The sequence below is a fragment of the Sander vitreus genome, chromosome 1 (assembly GCF_031162955.1).
Source record: "Sander vitreus isolate 19-12246 chromosome 1, sanVit1, whole genome shotgun sequence".
In the NCBI taxonomy this organism is placed as follows: Eukaryota; Metazoa; Chordata; class Actinopteri; order Perciformes; family Percidae; genus Sander; species Sander vitreus.
Genome location: NC_135855.1, coordinates 21066252 through 21087560, shown reverse-complemented (window position 1 = coordinate 21087560; position 21309 = coordinate 21066252). Strand labels below are relative to the sequence as shown.

The 21309-nt window shown below is 38.8% G+C and overlaps 4 protein-coding genes and 1 long non-coding RNA gene across 10 annotated transcripts in view; 3 read left to right on the top strand and 2 right to left on the bottom strand.

The window, feature by feature from the left end:
* dagla (diacylglycerol lipase, alpha) overlaps positions 1-1707 on the bottom strand; it is a 35236-nt gene extending 33529 nt beyond the window's left edge. The window contains exon 1 of the mRNA XM_078247747.1: positions 994-1707. The gene's annotated coding sequence lies outside the window, so the exon portion shown is untranslated. The remainder of the gene's footprint in view (positions 1-993) is intronic.
* Positions 1708-4989: 3282 nt separating this feature from the next.
* Positions 4990-7979, top strand: LOC144522376 (uncharacterized). The gene is made up of 2 exons (XR_013502400.1): positions 4990-5104; positions 5809-7979. It is a non-coding gene; the product is annotated as an uncharacterized LOC144522376 (long non-coding RNA).
* Positions 7980-8830: 851 nt separating this feature from the next.
* polr2l (RNA polymerase II, I and III subunit L) lies at positions 8831-10254 on the top strand. Of its 2 annotated transcripts, none has more exons than XM_078257391.1 (3): positions 8831-8937; positions 9460-9564; positions 9964-10254. In XM_078257391.1, the coding sequence occupies exons 2-3, from the start codon at positions 9470-9472 to the stop codon at positions 10070-10072; spliced, it is 204 nt and encodes a 67-aa protein (XP_078113517.1). In that variant the 5' UTR covers positions 8831-8937; positions 9460-9469; the 3' UTR covers positions 10073-10254. The 2 variants fall into 2 exon arrangements, with proteins under 2 accessions (XP_078113517.1, XP_078113509.1); XM_078257383.1 differs by having other exon boundaries at positions 8842-8956.
* A 1770-nt stretch (positions 10255-12024) lies between these two features.
* On the bottom strand, positions 12025-17016 carry LOC144516423 (cleavage and polyadenylation specificity factor subunit 7-like). The gene is made up of 9 exons (XM_078247685.1): positions 16502-17016; positions 15799-16002; positions 15490-15593; positions 15173-15318; positions 14735-15077; positions 14326-14429; positions 13380-13524; positions 13034-13269; positions 12025-12356 (listed from the first exon to the last, which is right to left on the bottom strand). Exons 1-8 carry the CDS (start codon positions 16583-16585, stop codon positions 13038-13040), a joined length of 1362 nt encoding a protein of 453 aa, XP_078103811.1. The 5' UTR covers positions 16586-17016; the 3' UTR covers positions 12025-12356; positions 13034-13037.
* Positions 17017-17230: 214 nt separating this feature from the next.
* sdhaf2 (succinate dehydrogenase complex assembly factor 2) lies at positions 17231-21098 on the top strand. 5 transcript variants are annotated; one of them, XM_078247704.1, is made up of 5 exons: positions 17231-17359; positions 18367-18590; positions 19129-19238; positions 19468-19534; positions 19763-20375. In XM_078247704.1, the coding sequence occupies exons 2-5, from the start codon at positions 18379-18381 to the stop codon at positions 19887-19889; spliced, it is 516 nt and encodes a 171-aa protein (XP_078103830.1). In that variant the 5' UTR covers positions 17231-17359; positions 18367-18378; the 3' UTR covers positions 19890-20375. The 5 variants fall into 5 exon arrangements, with proteins under 5 accessions (XP_078103830.1, XP_078103823.1, XP_078103850.1 ...); XM_078247697.1 differs by having other exon boundaries at positions 17232-17392; positions 19763-20371; XM_078247724.1 differs by lacking the exon at positions 19763-20375 and adding an exon at positions 20397-20486 and having other exon boundaries at positions 17234-17392.
* Positions 21099-21309: the final 211 nt, after the last annotated feature.

Sequence of the window (21309 nt, the reverse complement as noted above, 5' to 3'; positions counted from 1 at the left end):
TCTCTTGTTTAGCTCAAAAATTGTAGGCTACATCTCTCTAATACTTGATTATCATATTTTTTTTCAAAGCCCTTAGGAGGTGTTCCTTATCCTCGTTGGGCTGTTTGACACTCCCTAACAGACACCTCTGGTCAATTGCTGAAATATTGCTTAATGGCTGCATTTTTGCATTTTGAGTGGCATGAACATAATGACAATAGAGAAAAACAATACAAACAACTGGAAGTCGTGAGAAAAGGAAGGCTGTGAATTATCAGTGAAATATTCTCAGCGTGAGTGATAAACAGGTGTGACATTCCCCTTACTGACACTGTGCCAGGTCCTTTTCTTAAAAAGGAAACATGTCACCTACTGCCCAACCAAAAGCATATAGTCTGGATATTTTAGGCTTTAAGTCTGGTTAGTCAATTATCATAATGAAAAGACAAGTGGAGTGATCATATAGCCCCCTAAATAAAGAATAAGGAAATAAGTTAACCCCTACTTAACACCGATATTGGTAATGGGGTCTGTCATTTAACTTAGGCTACTTCAATTGAATACTTTGAAGTAGCCTACTGGCAGTTTACACCAACTGGGTTAAGAAACATCACATGCCGTCACATCAAGCTGAGCTCTTGTGATGGCATGTGTCATTAAAATGACGGAATAATCCAAATAACGGAACTACAGTTAGCTGCAGCAGCCCTATGTGTTTATGTGCAACAGCATCAAAATGTGGCATTCCAACAAGTCTATCAGCAGCAGCGGCGGTGTTGTCTAATCTCATTTATTCAGGACAGCTGCTTAAGGTGGCATCCTGCGGGCCTAGCTAATGTAGATGTGGCCTAAGAAATGTGTCTCACACCAGCACTAAAACAAGGATTACTAAACCGGGTCACGCTGTCCGTGCCACGGCGGGCTGGCTGTCCTGACTCCTGCATATGGCTAAAGGCAGGTAACCAGTCAGATTGTAAGATAATCAGTCAGTCAGTCCTTCATCCTGCTGCTCACCTGTATTTTGACGATGCCTTGCCAAGACCCACTGCATCGGTTCCGCTCGCTCTCCCATATCCTTCCGACTCCCGAGCCGCGTCAGCCCCGTTCTCCCCGACACCGGCTCAGGGGAATTCACAAATGTCTCAGCGATAGAATTATAATAACAGTACAAACGTAATTACAACGGGAGGATAAATGGATCCAGAGAAATCAAAGAGCTGAAGCTTCCTCGGTTATGGCAAACCTGACACATGCCATCAAAGTGCGTTATGAATTACACGATCGTTTTCAAACCGCTGGACACTGACGGCTTCTTGGTTCTCCGCTTAATTGCAACACGTCGTTGGCTGTGGCAGTTCACTGAGTGCGAGTCGTTTTCACGTCCCTCCATTGGAGCTCGGCATGATGATTTCTATCTAGAGAAGGTACGAGTGCCTCGGAACAAGATGAGCCCTTCGATTCTCACGTTTTAGCCAGTAGCTTGTGTGTGCCATCAGCCGGACAACTCCCGAACCCCAGCACGGATAGCTGCTAAACGGAGGCAGCATTTCCAGAGAATCTGGCCCATCCCCTCGGATATTTCTCCCACTGAAAAAGTACGTAACGTTACGAATCCTGTATCCCCCTTCCGTGTTTGACTGCGCAAATCCTGTACAACGTTCTCTTTACGCACACCTGACTCGTTTTAGTAAATGGCAGACCGCAGACACTTTGGAGATTATGCGGAGAAAGGGCGCCGCCGGTGGTTTCTGGATATAAAAGAAGCTGGAACTGAATCAAAGAGGGCAGTGTTTTTCGAGAGGATGCCGCTCCCCTTTGGGAAGTCACCAAGAAAGACCCCGGGGAGATTGACTGGGATTTGACACTCTTTTGTTTGGTCAGTTAGTTGTAAGATTGTGGGAACAGTCTGTTTTCAACGCTATTTGTTAAAAATATCATTAGGCTACCTTAAAGGCAAAAATATCAAAGTTATTGGATTGGGCCGTGTTTGCCACAGCGCATGTGCAGTTTAGAACGTACCCACATCACCGTTTCTATCTCTATGGTTACCACAGGGATGGAACAGCGGAAAAAAAGCTTGATTTGAGACTTGTTTATTTGTACAGTCTATGCTTGTGAGGTAAATAAACATGAATTTTAGGCAAAACGTATACAAACTATTACTCATCTAAACTAGGCCCTACTAATCTATCAAAACTGTAGGCTATGTTGTTCACAGGATTTGATCTGGACCGTATCCATTGCTAGGCCCTCCCACAATTATACGTTTTCTTTCTAGTTCTCGCCTAGGCCTGTTTTGCGACACATCACCCAACTGGGGATGTTTCATATGTCCTATAGCTACATATTCGGTGAGAAGATATTAATTGACACAAAAAGGGGAGAGGGACTTGTTTGATTTTTGAGTAGGCTAGCCTATGAATTGTTTTTGATAAGTTTTGGATTTACTGACCAAGGAAGGTTCCTTACCTGACTCGCTTTGGCAGTGTAGGCCTATTTTACGTCAACCAGTAGGCCGTAGTACGACGGAGCATATTAGGGCCACATCAAGGGGAAAAAAATGAAGGAGAAAGATAGATTTATTTATTTATTTTGCATTTCGAGAATAAAATCGAAATGGCGAGAATAAAGATAACATGACGAGATTAAATTCAACTTCTTTTTCACTTAATCACATTAGAGCGACTGTCCGCCATGCCAGCTGCCATGTAGGCAACATCATGGCTATGGGTTACATCAGGGCTGGACTGGGACAAAAAATTGGCCCAGGCGGCCCACACCCCCCGTGATTAGTCAGACACATTCCCTGCAGACAGTCCTCTTAAAATATGCGTGCATTCTATGATATGAGTTGCCTAGTGTTTTGCGTTCATGTGATCGTTTTGGATCCTTCAAGAGGAGTCTCAAGACTTATCTGTCGATCTTACACTTAAATAATTAAATAATTAATTCTTAGAGTTATGATTTGTATATTTATGGTATTTTTATTATTTTTTATTATTGATATTGTATTGCCATCATTGTTATTACTATTTTGCCTAATATTGGCTTAGCAACTTTAAAAACTGTTGGCTGTTAATTTTAATTATTGTAAAAAGTGTCTGCTAAATACAATAACCATAAGCCTTCCCAAAAGCTACAATAAAGCTGAGAGTAGTATATGCCTTGGAAAAGAGCACCAATACAAGAGAAGCTAAGCAATTCCAGGAACACTGATGCTTGTATCAACACTGATTTTTACAACAAGAATTTCCTTGTTAAAACCGATTCTTAAGTATAATTTCACGAGTTCATATAGGCCTTCACAAGGCATTTTGTAGAAGACTATAAAGCTAGTTTAGTTTATACTCAAAAGTCCGACTTGCTTCTTGAAATATCACGTTTTTTCTCGACATGGCGACTTTATTCTCGAAATGCAAAATGAATAAAAAAATCTTCCTCCTTTTAATTTTTTCTTCCTTGATGTGGCCCTGGCAGTCGGTGTATATATATCTATGCCAGTAGGCTACGGATTTGACCGACAACTCCATACTTTACCGATTACTATCTTGACATACTACAATCTTTTTTGGTTTGACGTGTACTGGGCGAGGATCAGCGTCACGTCATAAAACCTATAGCCTACATGAAAGTAGCTAGTTGTACTGTCATCTGTACAAAATGCAGGCGAACAAGTGAAAGCTATGTCAACAATCTATTAAAATAGATCAAATGAATGAGGCAAAACCTCATCAGAACACTCCCTCGTCCTGTCACAGGGACCTCTCACTTTCACACAGACTGCTGACCTCAGGGCTCCATTCCTGCCTGTGTGTGTGTCAATTGCAACAGCATTCCCTATGCATATTTCCAATGTAGCATTAGGCTACTCATATTATAAAGCACGTGTATAGACAGGGGCAAATGTGAAGCAGGATGACTTCCCTTCATAGAGAAGAAAACAACATGACATAGGTGATTAAGTGTCCAAACATCTTATGGGAATTGACAGAAGATGATGGTAAATGATGTCATCAAGGTATGTGCTGCAAAATGCAGAAGAAGTGCCATTCAGTTAGGTTAAAAAGAGGTCTCACCCAATGCATGCTGGGTAAGGTTGAGCCTTCAGAGAGTAAATAATGTGGTTACCCATGTACACAAAGCTTATGTTTCTAGCTCTAAAATGAACTAGTTAGGCGAGTAATTATTAGAATAGTCTCTGTACAATGCAGACTGTATTATATGCATGTCTTGGTTCCATACTACTGCACATTGTCTTTGAAATAAAACAATGAGACTAAAGCTCAGATTTTCAGCTTTAGTTTGGTCTAACAGTGTTTGATCTGTAGCCCTGTCAGTCTGCTCTTGCTCTGTCAGAAAATGTGGGGACTATGTGTAAAAAGAAGAATGAAAATCAGGTTTTTGACAGCTTTTCACATACAAGGAATTTGCCTTATAACACATGAGAAAAGAATAGCCTACTGCAAGTCAAGTATTATAAATACAACAGAAATTTAAAAATATAAAAAAATATATATAAATGTCCGTTTTTAATAAATAAAAAAGCTGTTTAAGTGTTTAAAAGGGAGATGATGGAATGTGCAAAACACTGACTGTCAACAATGTAGACATAAACCGCCTCAAACACACCCAAAGGTGAAAGTCAGCACTTTAACCTCAGTAATTGTTTAATCTGAAAACAAATGTGCTTGTGTAGAGCCAAATTAAAATGTAATTTTCCAAATACCTTCTACTACTGCATTGTACCTCAAAAATGAACACACTTAATTATTTTCACAAGGTAATGTGTTATAGCTCATGATTGTAGAGATAATCAAACACTAAATTTGCCATACTGAAATAACCCTTATTACAAACTCACTGGGATTAAGAATATGCTTCATTAAAAAGGCTCTAAAACCCAGAATGTAATGAAAGAATAGACCGCCCCTATTTTTGAGGACTAGATGGTACATCCCAGTCTCTCCTCCTCTCCCTCTCTCATTCTCCTCCCTTTTGCTTTCAGTGTCCTCTGTCTCTTTGCTTTCTCTCATTTTCTTATATTAAGGACATTCTCACTTCCAGAGACTGCTGCAGTTCCTCCTGCATCTGGTATTCTTGTAATCTCTACAGAGTTGTTGGAGAGGTAGGTAATGTCCATATTTCCTCTCATCACATCACTGCAGGATTAAATAAGAAGCATTTTTGTAAAAACGTGTCCAGCCTATATTCTGTAAAGTGCGAGCTGCTATGATGCATCATTTAATTTCAGCAGTGTTTATTCCTCTTTTCCCCCTCATTTGCGTTTCACTGATTTCCTCGCAGTCATGATGGTCCTTATTTCTTTCTTCCATCTTGTCTTATAGCACATATGACTCATGCAGAGAGAGAACAGAGAGCAAGACAGAGGAAGAGATTCAATCTACACGTTACTGCATCTGGATTTGGCTTTTGTTGTGGTCAAAGAAATAGAGATTCAGTCCTCTACTCTAAATAAGCTCTGCAGCTCCCTCTTCCTCCATTACAAAACGGATAGATTTTCCCATGAAAAAGCTTTACACAGGAAGCTGCTGTAACATTGTAACATTTTCAGTGGAAGATTATGTCACAGCTGCTGAGACCAAAATAAACTATTCCCTGTCCTCTGAGCATCAGTGTGTTCCCAGCAATGTCATCTTTTTCCAAGGTCACTTTTAAGGCCCCACCACATGACTGCTTCATCACTGTACACACATTTTAAGGGCTCTTTCGTATGTCAGTGTCTCTACATTCAGCAGAGCAGATAACATGATGTCTGAGCCTAATTTAGAGGGATAATCTGGCTGTGTCTGTTTTCTGTGTTTCCTCTAGTGAAGCAGCACAGAGCTGACCATTTAAAGACTCCTCCTGACCAGACCACACCTCTGTCCCTGAGTCCATGGAAGCCAAGGCCAAGTCTGGGGCTCCAGCACCCAAGGCGGCACCTAAAGCAGATAAGAAGGAGCCGGCCGCCCCACGCAAGGCTGAACCTGCCCCTGTAGCCCCTGCAGCCCCTGAGCCAGAGCAACCTCCTCCCCAGGATGGGGCAGCAGAAGCTGAAGCAGCAGGTGAAGAGGCTGCGGCCACCGGCACAGACTCTCTGGAACACCTGAAACCCTTTTTCATTGGTGGTGCTGTTATTGCTGTAGGAGCCATCTTTCTGGGAGTATTGCTACTGGCGAGGAGAAATTAAAACCAAATCATTATCTCATATTAAATGTATGTATTGGTGATGCGTTAGAGAGTTGTTGCTGAGTGGTTCACAGACTATTATAGTAGATATGGGGGATGGGGAGCCACTGTGCATCTTAGGTTTTTTTGGCCTGCTTTCACTTGTAGTGAATCAACCCATTCAAGTTTTGATAAAGGCTGTATATGGAGCGTAATTACACATTATATATATATATATATATGCATGAAGTTGCTTCAATACTGCATCAGAACTGTAATAATCAATTTCTTTAAAAACAAAAACTCATACAGTAGTACTGAGCTAAAAAGGTTAAACTCTACTTAAGGTAGCTTATTCAACTGCTTTATCCTGTTTAATCCAGTTTGCACAAATATTGACATAAACCTGCAATACTTGTACATTCTTGCTCCGAAAATCAGCTTGGTTCACTTTGCTAAAAAGATAATGAAAAGCTGTATTCATAATGTTGAAACTTATAGATAGCAATACATGGCTATCAGAGTTGTTCATGTGTTATTTTACATTTTAAATAAGAAAATTGAAAGCGAAACAGATGGAAATATGCACTGTGATGTATTGCACATATGTCGGCAAAATCAATGCCTAAGTTAAGGGATTTGGTTTCGAGACACTGTATCCCTGCATGTCCAAAAAATGTCAAATAGAGAATGGCACAGTACAATTTTTAATCAACTTGTTCAGGGACAGAAAATATAAGCATGCGGTGGTTTAGGTAATGGGATGTTGGGGATTGTAAGAGATAAAACATGTACAGTATGTGTCAGAGAATAATAGTGAAGTTACCTCTTGCTGTAGAATAAGAACGTTTTATTTTACTGTCAAGTTATGTCAAAAAATCAATAACCTTTCATGTCTCACACAACATCCACAGTCGTGCTGGTTAAATCTTTTAACATCCTAAAGTAGATATTTAGCTAGAGCATGCTGAACAGCCATTAGAGTTACATTATCAGGTTTAAAGCCAAAACATGAGTTGTTTATGTCTTCATTGTGCTCCCCTTATGTGGCTTCAGGAAAAAATGTAAATCCTCATTCATAACTACATACAACTGTAATGGCAGCAGCCTGTTGCTAATACAATGAAAGTTGGGCTGTAGATGAACTACTGTTGTATAGTTTACTCAAAGAAAAAGAAAAAAGTCAAGCATTCACAACAGCAAACACACACTGTACACAATAGTGTCCACTCGTATGTAAAGCTCATGGGGATGTCCCTGTTGTATAATTAGATAGCAGAAAGACAGTTCTGATAGTACCGATACACACCATTATTTGATTTTAGTTGTAAGGTTAGGCTACCTATGAATTTTACAACACATTACTGGCCCAAAACAATTGTATAGACATACCTCATTCACCACAGTCAACACCCCCAAACGATGGTATGCCAACACCAAAACAAACTTCACCTTACATTGTACAAAACAGTGTACCAAAAAAAAACAGAAATCCTATTTTCATAATTTCAACAGCGTATAAATGCAATAATTCAGATAGGACTCCTCATTTAGCACATGTGCTGTAGCAAGTTAAATTACAATAATGATGATGTAATAATATTGTTGGTAATGATGTTGATGGCAATGAGGGTGATGTTACAGATGATAGTGATGAAGGCAATGATGTTTTTCATGGTGACTGTAATGATAACGATGGTTATGATATATATATTTTTTTTTATATATTTCTAATGTATTTTCCTTATGCACACTCCCTTCTGCCCCCAAACTCCCAAATGTAAAAAAGAAAGAGGTCGTCATCCAACCTTTATTAAAGACAGTGAACCAGCCCAAGTGAGTATTTATTTGCAAATATTCAGAATTAGGGATCATATATTTGCAGAAAGAGCTTCAGTAATATGAATTAATTAGAGGCTTTCAATTAAACTGATCATTCAATTGAGTTTGTGGGATTTATTTTACTGTCAAGACAATATAATTAGGATATACTTGCATGCTGGATCCCCCATTTTTAAGTTTTAACTTATACATTCTGCCCTACTAAATCTCCATTACATTTTTTTGTGTGTTCTGTATATGTTAAATTAGTCAAATTATTAATACATTTTATTTGTATAAAGCTTTAAAAATGTTAATTATTTCAAGCTCATGAACACTGAAACAACTTAGTTACCTACTTGTTCAGGGTGAACTACTGAATTAAGTTATCTTTGACAACATGTATGGTTTGACTTGCTAAAATATTTATGTTTAGGGCAATTTTTTATTCTCAATTATCAATCTAGACTGGCTTAGAAAAGCCATTATCGGTCAGCTCTTCTGCGCCCTTAAAGATGTTTCTTGGCTGATTAAACCTGTACTCAGGTAGACTGAGATTTAGCTAGGGACGCCAAAACAATGCAAAAAAAATTAAGATATAGGCTGTGACTTGCAGGCGCAACAGGACTCACAAGATAGTCAGAGAGATGTCAATAAAGCATGCATGGTCTGTACTGTACACTTTCAGTTCTGAGGTCTACTCAGCCAAAATGATTGAAAACAAAACAGAATGATTTATTTTGGGCCATTCTGCACATTTATAGTGTGGCAGTTGTTGGCAAATAACTTGACACGCGTTTGTGCCGAATTTTAATATAATATGGACCAAGTGTATTATCAGTAAGCCTTTGAGGAAGTTATGCTTTAATTTTGAAGGACGTGGGCCGGAAGTGTTGCTGCGGCTGGAGAGAACAAGAGAAGCTAACGTTACCATCACTCTCTCAGATTAACATAACATTTAAGATTAAGGTAAACTAGATTCGTGACGGTGAGTAAATAAAACATTTTAGACATTGTTTTGACTGGTACATAATTAACATTACGTTAACTCATGGCAACTTGTTATTGGCGGCTAACGTCTGCTAACGTTAACCGTTTACTGTTGTGCTAATCGCGTGGCTGCAGTCTGAGTGTCGGCTATGCTCGCTCATAGGTAACAGTTACAGTAACTACTGAAATGTGTTGTAAGACTTATTTTGCGTTAATCTTTTAAACGAAAACACGACCATTAAAGCCACGTTTTGTAAACGTTAGCGGGAATTTTAGCAAAACATTGAAGTTAGCTAACGTTATCCGGTACAAGTTAGCTAGCTACAGCTCGACTTCCCAGGAGGAGGAAACATGAATCTTACTAAACTTCACAGACAGTCTTAACAAATACTTACCGTATGTTAACCACAATGGTAACGTTACTTGTATAAAAAGAAATTGTTTCATTACAGTTTCCACTCGGGTATGAATGTTAACAGGATGATGTGCCTCTGTCTCCAGGTGTCTTACAATGATCATCCCTGTCCGGTGCTTCACGTGTGGGAAGATCGTGGGTAACAAGTGGGAAGCATATCTCGGCTTACTTCAAGCCGAGTACACTGAGGGGTGAGATACGTTACCTGCTGTCTTCTGTCATACACTAGCTACATCTCCACACAGATTTAGCTAGTAGTAACTTAACTGGTTCGTGGCAATATATTACTTAAATCGTGAATAAAGTCAAAACCCAAACAATTCACATGCATTCTATAAACAGTCAAGTAGAACTACAACACATCAAAAACCTTTTAGCCTATTCAGCTGTCACGGGGTTGTTTTCATTTTGTCCAGAGTTTCAAGTTGTCTACATTCAGACGTATGATGCATTCAATAGCATTTACCGTAGGGCATTTATGCTCATATCCTGACTACTGTCTGCCGTAATGTCCATGCATTTTACTTATTCATTCAGTGATCTGTATGCCATGCATTATGACTAACATTACCTCCTCTCTCCCACTTAAGTGATGCCCTTGATGCCCTGGGCCTGAAGAGATACTGTTGTCGGCGGATGCTCCTTTCTCATGTGGATCTTATTGAGAAATTGTTGAATTATGCTCCACTGGAGAAGTGATTAGCCACCTTCAAGAACTGCACGGACCTCGTGGGGCTGTGGCATGGACACATTCAGTGCCCATGCCACAGCTCTATTATTATATTGATGTGACAACAAATGCCGACTACAGTGAAGACTTTTGGAACATTCATTTGTGATTTTGATGGGTTTTTTTTTTTAAATAAAGCTGTTAAATGACATTGTTTCCGGTATTACTGGCTTATGTAGTTACTATAATCTTTCTAGTGGAACTATAAGGTGAAAATGAGTTCATTAAAGCAAAGCAGCCTTAGAGAAAATTAATGCTAGTAATTTTTAGGGCTGTCAGCATTAACGCGTTAATTGGTTAAAGGGCCGAGCATCATGCGTTATTTTTTTAAATCGTATAAATTAAATTATTTATTAATTTATTTTCACTTCACTCGGCTTTGCGTCGTGCCTAAATGCTGCAGGAATAGCAACGCGGATTTCGGGGCCTCATTCTGGTGCCACTGATATGCCTGCACTTCTCTCTGATGCTCTGAAACAGATGTTACAGGCAACAGAAACATCACTGCAATGCTGACAGCTAACGCTAAACGGTGTAAAGTTTGTCTGTATTTCACTGTAGAGGATTCTGATACTGGGATGTAACAATCTGCAGCTGCTGTTGTCGGAAAAACAGACGGTGCGTTCAATGAAACTGGTAATTTACAGCCTCATGGTGCATTCAAAGTTGTTGTTAAATGCCCTTTTCCCATCTGGTGGTTGTTTTTGTCATTCAACAGCTATTTACTAGTGAAATAATGTAATCACTATAACAATAACTTATTATTAAACATTTAATTTTGACAATATGGCCTTAGCAATAAACAAGCCATTCTTTAATGTCGCCAACTGTTTAGTACCCTTTTCTTTTTTAAACTTTCTTAAAGTGCCCATATTATGAAAAAAATCACTTTTTCTGGGATTTGGGGTGTTCTTTTGTGTCTCTGGTGCTTCCACACGCATACAAACTTTGAAAAAAACGTCACAAGCCGAAACGAGCTGGCTAACCGCAACCGTTAGCTCGTAGCGTTAGCTAATGCTAACGCTAGCATGCTACCTCGTTCTCAATAGCAAAGCACTGCTACAACACACACAAGTTCACCATAATCTACAAAAAAAACTAGTCTAGTCTCCCAGCTAATCCTGCCTTGTAACTGACCGAAGTTGGAGAAACAGCCTTTTACTGTCTATGGAGCTAGCTGACATGATCTACATCTGAGCTACTGCGCATGTGCGAGTGCAATCAAAGATAGTACAGAAGAAGAAGAAAAGAGGTCTCACTCTGTAGCTAAAACAGAGACCAGCTGAAAAGAGGATCTGCAGCAGTGAGAGAGCTGTGCAGTACAACAAAAATATGGTGTTTTTTGAAAATTAAACCATGTAAACCTATTCTGGTACAACCTTAAAATACAATTATGAACCTGAAAATGAGCATAATATGGGTGCTTTAAAAAGTATCGGTTCTGGCACCATTAAGGCACCGGTACCGTTTTAAAAGTACCGCTTTACCACCGGTATCCAAACCAAACAATACCCAACCCTAGTATTGAATCTAGATTAAAATGTGTGACTAGATTCACACAGTTTTCTTTAGTTTACAATAAATAAATAAATAATAAACAAATCAAGTTCATAAAGTAACTTTCTTTGCATTCATTTGATTCCCAATCAAGATACACTGGTAAGAATTCCTTTCCATTGTTAATATGTACTTAAAAACAGTTCTGAAATGCAAAATAATAGAATTTTAATCCTGTGATAAAACATACGATTAATCGCGATTAACTATAGAAATTCAACGATTAATCGCGATTAAGAAAATGTAATCGGTTGACAGCCCTAGTAATTTTCCTTAATGAAATATAGGTAATTATTAGATCTTTGTGTTCCTCAGGGATCAAATGTGATAGGACCTACATGTCTGAGGAAATAAAACACTGGAATTATATTTTCAGGGAATGTGTTTTTAATCTTTAGATTTAATACAAAAGAAAGTGATAAACGTTACACTGTTTGTTTTTTTATAAGTTATTAAGAGGTGTTCCTGCGCATGCAAGCATTGGAATCTGATGTCCAAGCAACAAATCTACAACCACATTTTTTCAACAGGTAAAAGTCCCAGTATTTACAGACAACTGGCGAAGAACAGAAAAAAGTACACTTTAGACTTTTGGAGATACATCTTCAGTCTCACCTTAGATTCCACCAGATTTGTATACAACTTGGTGCAGAAACAAAGTCTTTGCTCGGCTTCACACTTCAGCACTCCATCAGTCTGTGTGGGGGGGGGGGGGGAGCATATTTTTTAAAGCCACATTTACACAAATCAAATATGGACTGTAAGGGCCAACAGCTTAATATACAAGCTCCATTGAGAGGATGTGTTTTAACTGTCCTTACAACTACAGTACTACTTAGTGGCATTTTTTACTAGCATTTTATGACAATTCCTGTGATTCATAAAACGCTATACACCTTTGTATTGAGTGAAAAGCTTTCTTACATATATCACTCTTCAGATCAAGTTATGCATATGCTCCTTATCACTGTATATTGCATACAGTATCTCAGAGTTATTGCCATGCTAGGTCTATTCATTGACACACTGACAAGACTAAAATTGTGATGTGATGTATTAACAGTCTAGTAGTGACATAATGGGTTGTAGACTTTACAGTTCATTGCACAGTATGAACTTTGTACCAAAAATAACTACTAGGCATAAATTAGGCATTGAAATAGCACTCTGAACCAAAAGCTTGTAGTTCTTTTAACAGTTTATCCAATACAGATTAAAACCTTAAAATAAACCTAGTAATCTGAACTCTTAAACCATATAAATAAATATAGGAAGAAATACAGGGCGTTTTATTGAAATGTATCATGTGCACATGCCAAATAATGAAATGGTCTGATAGAAACATATATCAATTAAATTAGAGGGAAGCTTACCAAGTTAGCGGTATCGGTCTCTATGATCTCTGTGATCCCTGTGCCTTTCCCGTTCCCGTTCCCGTGAGCGTTCCTTGTCCCTCTCCCCACTCCGGGAATGTTCTCTTTGTCTTCGAGACATTCCCGCACCTTCCCAACCAAAAGTATCTTCTCTTTCACGTTCCCTGTCACGCTCTCGTTCTCTGTCACGACCCCTGTCCCGGCATCTTTCTTCGTCCCCAGAACGACTGCTACTCCTGCAGAGAAATGTGTATTTGTGTGACAATAGTTCCATCCTCAGCTTTAGTTTCTGTATGGATAAAGAGATGCATCATTTCTGAGTGTCCTGAAGCATAATTACACAAACCTGTAGCCGTAGTTGCCCTGAATAGAGACTAGACAGTCTTTGAGTGAGGTAACCAGGGCTTGGCAGCGTTCGTCTCCATACACTCTGGACTGCTTAATGATGGCAATGGCAGTTAACAGAGTCTCCATGGCCACCCGCAAGTCCCCTGCATTAGCAATTGGAGAAATGAGATATTAGACACAGTTGCTTCAAAGCTCTTAGGATAAGGGTATTTAAAAAAAAAAAAAAGGATGACATTTACCCCCCACATGCAGTAAAGTTAGGCAAAATGTTCAAGCACTCGCATCCATTTGGGCTTAAGCTATACAAAGACTGGAAATCAATATCAGCAAAGGTGAAAAATATCTACATTGCCTGCAAAACAAACTAAAATGACGTCAGTCAGTATTTGGACTCCATCTTTGCCACATTTTGTTGTTATAGTTGTCTTGTGGCTAATTTGAAATTGATTATTCTTGGCAATAATCTATCACCTAATAGAGGACACAAAAATGAAAATGTCTACATATAGTTGCAATAATCATTGCTAATTCCAACAGAAATTCTTAATTTACTAACATATATATATATATATATATATATATATATATATATATATATATATATATATATATATATATATATGTGTATGTGTGTATATGTGTTGCCAAACCTGTTATATTCACAATCAAAAATGTTTTTAGGATTTAGAAAGATACACATTATACTGTATATTTATACAGGTACCATGTTTAATTTTTTTGTCAATTTTATATGATCTATAACTTAACAACACAACAAACATTTGGGTATCAATTGAAAATTCAATCGAAAAAGGGTGCGGAACAGCTTTTGATTTAGTTTTTCTCTACGTCTGTCAGTCATAGGGACCAGTCCTTCGTCCACATGGTTTATCAGGTTCTGTGTTCTTTCTTTTACTTCACTCAATCTGATCAGCTGTACTTACCAGCTGTTGCTCCAGACACAGCTTTGCTGATGGCACTGCTGGCCACAGCTTTATTTCTGTTCATTAGCTCCTCAAAGTCTCGATCTGTACTTTGAGGGGTGTGTCTGAAAAATACAGATTGTTGACATCATTTTTTTTAACCATCACCACAAGTTACTACTAAAAACATAACTGTTGCCATACAACTTATTTTCTTAATTGCTATGACAAAGATGTTGAATCTCAATTTGTTGTATTATCCTTAATATGTTTTACGTGGTTTATTATCTGCACCTCTCTGGATCCTGGTCTTTTTGCTGCTTTGAAGATTCACTTTCTACAACAATATTATCTTATCTTGTTGTGAAACAAAACACATTACGGTTTATGGTTTGCAATAGCTATAAATATAAAACGTGCGTGTTCTCACTTTTGTTGGCTGTAGGCTTTGCTGCTGTGCCCGTCTTGTGCAGGGGTGAAGAATGCTGGATTTACGTGCAGACTGGGAGGTGGCTGGATGGGAATATGTACTGGATGAGGAGGGAACAAATGGGGTGGCATGGGCGGAGGGATGTTTGGCGGCATATGTGGGAAGGGAGGAGGTGGATGATTAGGGTAAAGGTTAGGTAATGATGGAAATCTGTTTGCAAGTGGATGTGATGGAAAAAGTGGAGGTATAGGGGGAGGGCTGGGCTCCTGTGATAATAATGAGGGAATCTTATCCAAAGTATCTGAGTCCTTAGGATCTTTGGAATTCAGACGCAGGGGTATACCTACAGAGAACACATTGTTTTTGTGAAAGATGACAGTAATATTTGACATTTTGTAATGTAAATTCAATAGCATTATAAGATTGTGGTGCTCTTACGTTTATTTGCCAAGTCCTCAAACAAACTGAGATTCTGGCGAGTGGCAAAACGGCAGTCTATCCTTTCCCCATTGAGCTGACATTGAGGTATTTTCTCCAACATTACTTTTAATGATTCTTCTGAGGTTACCACCACTTCGGCAAAGCTGTGTTACACAGAAGAAGAAACAACACATGTATGACTACCAGCACTAAGTAACAGATATCCAAATCTCTAATAAATCCAAACACATGCTTCCTTTCTTATAATAAAAAAATCTATTTACATGAAATGCTTTTCTTCTTTTTATAAAAAGACTTGATCTGCAACTACTTACCCTCTTGACTGGCCATTAACTTTGTTCTCAGCAAATTTGATCTCTTTGATGTCCCTCACACCCAATGTTTGAGCCATGCATGTAATGTCCTTATCAGATGTCCACTGGAGGTAGTAGCAGGTTTGGGAAAAGAGGGTGAAAAATGATTGGAGGGTAGATTTAGAGTTACTTAGGGTCTTGATTGTCATAGGGGAATATGTTCTCTGTTCGGTTTCATGTAAACAGTGTTCTGCAAGTCCATGTGGAAAAGGTATTGGACAATTACAGTAACAATTTAATTAACATTAACACAGAGAAGGTGTTACTTACCCAGGGGAAATTTCCAATATATAAAGACAGTCTCCTCAGTGAGTTTCCTTCTTTTTGGCTTTTCACTGTTGTTGATTTAGCCTCCTTGTTAGATGGTATCTCCTTTGGAGGAGCCACATGTTTCTTAACTTTATTGTCCCGATCAACTGAGCCAGTCAGAACAGCATCAAAAAGTTCATTTGCTTCAGCAATTCTGTCCAAATCCTGTGTGGAATAGAAGAAGAAAAAACAAAGTAATGTTATATGCAATCATCTTGTGTATCTCAATGTACAGAGCATAAATGAACAATACACAGCTGGAAGAAAATACAAATCCTAGGGCTTGTCAGCAGCTACAGGAATATTGATATCCTACTTGATTGAGTGCATTTTCTGCTGTGGGGAACACAACACACAACACAGAAGCACAGCTTCAAATGAAGACCTGAGTACCTGAGGCAATAAATGCCCGAATAAGAAAACGTGGACTAGAGCTTTATTTTGATTGCAAATGCGTTCGCGAATCCAACTATAGCCCCCCCCCCCCCATACAAAAAGAATGAATCTCTGACGGTAAACGTTTGAAATCAGTTCACGCAGGTAACGTTATCAAATGAAAATATGCATTTAAACTCCACCAAAGCAAATGCCGACACCTTTTCTTCAACACTCCTGTGCTGCTTTCAATGATACATTTGCTGCGAAACGTAAACATCAGACTCACGTCGTCGTTTTGATTCAGGTCACCGTAAAGATCTACGAGGTCCTTCGAGGTACTGGGTCCAGCTGCAGGTCCTGCAGCAGCCATCCCGTGGGCCTGCGATGATTCAGTTGATGGTACTGCAACCAGTTGGGTTGTTTGTTTTGTTTTCAGTGTAGTTCGCACACTGTGCAAACGATCAGTGCATACCGACGACAGGTGCACTATCAATATTCAGGAGTTTTTGTTGACGTTACGCCTTGCATTTAACGTTAGCTAACGAGCCCGCACAATATGATACTCTACCGTTAGCTAAATCAAAATATGACGATAAACCGAGAATACGACAAGCGGACATAAGTCAAGAAATTATATTTAAATGAACACTTTCAAAATACATGCACGATCTTGTATAAGTTAACATACAATAGTTATATATAGTAAAGTTACTATGAGCTCGCTCTCTGATCAGCTAACGCAATGCTAATGATGCTAACGTTTAGTCTTTAGTACGTGAACATGTGAGTGCGTCGGGAATATTTTACCGGTTAACAACAACAAACAACAATTGGTTCCTAGAGTCAAGGCTCTTTAAATTCTGATTATATTGATTATACAAGAACTAAATTACTGAAAATACACACATTAAGTGACAACTATTACATATACCATGTTGGGGCCAATTGTGTTTTCCTGTGGCTAAACATTACTGTTACCTTAGCAATACGGCGTCATGTGTGAGCTGTGTCCGGTCCCTCCTCGTTAGTTCCCCGTGTGCTGCTGTGACTTTACCCTGCTTGTGTCTGACATTCAGACATCAGTAACAATTTCACGGCGGAGAAGCAGTTCACCAAGAAGTCTCTCAACGTTACGAGAAAGAGGGTGAAAATGCTCTCTTTTGTTGTTGCGAAAAGAGTGAGTTATCTTGTAAACGTTAATACATTTATTTGTACAGAGTTGTTGGAGTTTCAATGCTAACGTTGTTGAGTCCAGTCTTTTGGCGTTGTAACGTTAGTGTCCTGCTGGGGGACAGTTGTACAATCTAGTTAGCTAGTAGTTAACAGCTGTACAATACAACAGGGCAGCATTGGATATTATGTAGCCTAATTCCCCTCTGCTTCGCTCTCTCAAGTGTGTTGATTTTAAATGTAGTCTAACTGATTAGATTATGGATAGATAGAATTAGATTTTTGTTTTTATTTTATTTGTATCTATTATGAATCACGTTGAGCTGCGTTAATAGAAGGAAGAAGTAAAAAGTTATAGTTTGATTTGATAGGTGTGAATCATTGCATGGTGTTACATTGATACATTGTAAATGTATGCTTAACCTCTCAATAATTCTTTATTCCACTGTGTCTTGCACAGTCAGCCAAAACATGCAAGCCACAAACAATTTCTTAGTGTAAAAGGGAAAACACTCTTCAACGCAGCAGAAAACAGTGCAAAGTAGTAAAAGTCTGATGGCAGAGAGGACTAAAAACACCACAGAGACACACACTTATGAAAGGAGATATGAGTTGTATTTCTTTGGAAAGAGGAGTGGAAAATTACACCAAAATATATGAGTGGTTTGCTAAAACCTGTGTGGTAAACCTAAATTGATACATATGAAGTGTTTGGTCTCAGTGTGACTCACATTTTACGTTCTCAGACAGTATAATGACCATCATGTCACAATAAACATAAAAGACAAGTAAAAATGTTAACAACGGAAGATAACAAAACACAATCCCTAAAATCTTGAATTAATTATAAGCCTCCGGTTTATAGATTAAAGCATTGATATGTCAGCTCAGCAACAGCACACAGTGAATATTTGACCCATTACATGTATTTGATGATAAGTACTAATATTTGTTCAAACGTGTGTGTTTGTTGCCTGTCAGCTGGTGGCAGGTATGTGCCAGGCAGCATGGAGACCAGCAGTCACAGGGCTGGTATCATGTCGTGGTTACCGTGGAGATTCGCCAGATGACACCAGGGGAGACCTGATCGAGATGCCTCTGCCCCCTTGGGAGGAAAGGCCCGGTGAGCCCGCTGATATCAAGAAGAAACGCCTGCTGTATGAGAGTCGCAAGAGGGGCATGTTGGAGAACTGCATTTTGCTCAGGTTCTGAAACTGTACTGTCTTCATCTAACCATATTTGGGATTGTTTTTTCTTTTACTTCACACACACTTTAGAGCAGTGGTACAGGTGTTTTAAGTTTCTTTTGTATCTTTTGATAGTTCAAATTTTGCCCGCTTTCTAATTTAAGTTCACAATGAGCACAATGATAAAACATCCAGGTCAGTGCGAGCGGTGTCATGAGGCAGGGACGGTAAAACCTATACTTATATCATGAAGGAAGTATACAGTAGAAAGACGAAATTAGGGTTATTAGAGATCAGTGTAAAAAGTATTTTAGAGTATGGAGGTATTAGGGAGGGCAGAAGATGGCTGTTAAGGTTTTTGGGAGCTACCGGACTAATTAACAATGAGACATTGATAAGGACTAAAACCAGAAGGAGGCAGTAATGCAACGTGAAGGAACCCAAAGAAGTTCCCCGTGTGCAGTTCATTCACCAGCCGCTTGCTTAGGTAATTACCAGTAACTATGACTTTCCATTTACAGAAAAGACTCAAATGATTTCCCCATTTCTCTTGCAGCCTTTTTGCAAAGCGATACCTGAACACAATGAGTGAGAAGCAGCTGCTGCAGTATGACAGACTGATTAATGAACCAAGCAATGACTGGGACATCTACTACTGGGCAACAGGTGAGAGAATAGCTTATAGTTTCTCCGCACACATTACATCAGACATAATACATTCAAATCATTAGTTAGAGAGCTAGCAACAGATATAAAGAGATGAAAAATAAAGATTTATAGTGCAAAACACATACATATTTAATGACACAAAAACATTTCAGATTTGCTGAAATGCAGATTAATAATGTTCCCACAAATATTTGCTTTCACTTGGTGTTTTGTTTTGTGTTAACAGCGACAAAGAAATCCAACTTTCCTATTTTAAATTCAGTCTGCAACACACCAAAATGTGGCAAACTCAAGTGGGTATAATAATTACAAGAAGCTTTGTTTTTTTAACTCGCAATCATTCATGGCTGGTGATGCTGAAATAATTAAATCACTGCTCTGCCTACAAATTAATTTCAATTCTGTTCCTTTTGGCTCGGACTTCATCCTGGGAGCTCATTTACTGTCCCAGTATAACTTGCCACTTTCTTCATCTAATTTTCTCTAATTTGTTTCAATTATGTGTCTGTTTTGTTGTGCAGAACAGCTGAAAAAAACAGAGTCAGTGTAAGAAAAGCATCAACCATGTCCAATTGGCAGCAGCCCTCTGGAAAACCAAACACAAACTGTTGCAGGCAGGCCGCCTTTACTGAAACAACATCTGCATGAATACTTACAGTATATACTCTCAAATTATTAACCAAGATGGTTTTCATCTGGAAATCAATAAACAAAGAATTTCTGACCCGACCAATGAGAAGCTTTGAATGAACCCTCTACAAGGCATGAAATGTACCAGGTGAGACCTAAACCCAGGAATCGAATGGCTTCTGCAGCGACGCTGTTGTTGGCTGTGGGAAGGATCACAATTGCATTTTCTCATTACTACAATATGAAACAAAAACAAATGTCCAGGTGCATTTTCTTCAACACCCTTTTATCATTTCTTCAAGATCATGTTGAATCTGCCGACGTCAGCCTTTCAGTTTTATGTTCTCAGCTATGGCCTAAAATAGACCATGGTGATGTCAGAAGGGCTCCCCCTCTGTGTGCTCATTGTTCTTCAGCCATCTGTTTCATCGTTAATCTTCTTGCATAAAATAAAGAATCTGAAATCTCACTTTGCCTTTCCCCTGTAATTAATAATAATTGAACCTGTTCTCTTTTTGCTCACAGAAGCTCAGCCCACCCCTGACGTTTATCAAGGAGAGGTCATGGATATGCTGAAGGAGTTCACAAAGAACCGCGACCATGAACAGAGGTTAGATGCGCCCAGCTTGGAGTACCTGGAAAAGGAAAGCCAATGAAGTCCCCTTAAGACCTTCTCAAAGACTCATTTTAGGTGGGGCACTTGGTGAAATATCAGTGTCATAACCCACCAGAAAAACCCTTCAGAGGTCAGCTCGGTTTCTCCAGTTATACACGGCAGAATTAACAAAATATTGTGCAGTGGAAAATATTTAGAACACTATCTAGTACTATACACCTCTTAATAAATACTCTTGTCTATTTCCTCTGCTGACTCCAGTTATTATAGGGAGAAGGGAATTCGTGGAAGCTGAGGGAAGTTTGTGGATTGAGCAAACATTGATGCAACACAATATTAGGAAGGTGTTCTGAATATTCCACAATTACTGTATTGTAAATCTCTGATTCAAGACTGTAAATTAAAAGTGCTGAATGTGTGAGATGCATACTGAATGAAGCAGCTTTGCTAAATGTATACAAGTTGATGATCAGTTTCTATACTAGACAGTTAAACAGAAAGACTCACTAATTAGCGTAGCTTGTTGGATTGTCATGGTTTGGTTCTGTTCAATGATTTTATTGTTATTACAAACATGAGTTATTTAATAAATGTTGATGCTGTACAGTCTACTTCCTCTTCTTCTTTCATTACTATTTTAACATACCAGAGGGTTAAATAAAACACTGGAGGCGACAATGAATGTTGCATAATGAAGGTTGTGTTGCCTGCAGTATCAGTACATGGACACCAGATGGAAGCAGATCAGCTAATTTTCAATGATGGTCAAACTGAAGCACCTGCTGAATTTGGTATCTCTGTGACAAATAGGTCACCTGTAAA

What these genes read in the sequence shown, in the direction of transcription:
- polr2l (XM_078257391.1), top strand. Translation starts at nt 9,470, where the DNA reads ATGATCATCCCTGTCCGGTGCTTCACGTGTGGGAAGATCGTGGGTAAC. An exon ending in CAAGCCGAGTACACTGAGGG is followed by an intron (nt 9,565 to 9,963) that starts GTGAGATACGTT and finishes CTCCCACTTAAG; the next exon opens with TGATGCCCTTGATGCCCTGG.
- LOC144516423 (XM_078247685.1), bottom strand. Translation starts at nt 16,585, where the DNA reads ATGGCTGCTGCAGGACCTGCAGCTGGACCCAGTACCTCGAAGGACCTC. An exon ending in GTTAATGGCCAGTCAAGAGG is followed by an intron (nt 15,319 to 15,489) that starts GTAAGTAGTTGC and finishes TGTGTAACACAG; the next exon opens with CTTTGCCGAAGTGGTGGTAA. An exon ending in CAGGGCAACTACGGCTACAG is followed by an intron (nt 13,270 to 13,379) that starts GTTTGTGTAATT and finishes ATTTCTCTGCAG; the next exon opens with GAGTAGCAGTCGTTCTGGGG.
- sdhaf2 (XM_078247697.1), top strand. Translation starts at nt 17,366, where the DNA reads ATGCTCTCTTTTGTTGTTGCGAAAAGA. An exon ending in GAGAACTGCATTTTGCTCAG is followed by an intron (nt 18,591 to 19,128) that starts GTTCTGAAACTG and finishes TTTCTCTTGCAG; the next exon opens with CCTTTTTGCAAAGCGATACC. An exon ending in CATCTACTACTGGGCAACAG is followed by an intron (nt 19,239 to 19,467) that starts GTGAGAGAATAG and finishes TTGTGTTAACAG; the next exon opens with CGACAAAGAAATCCAACTTT.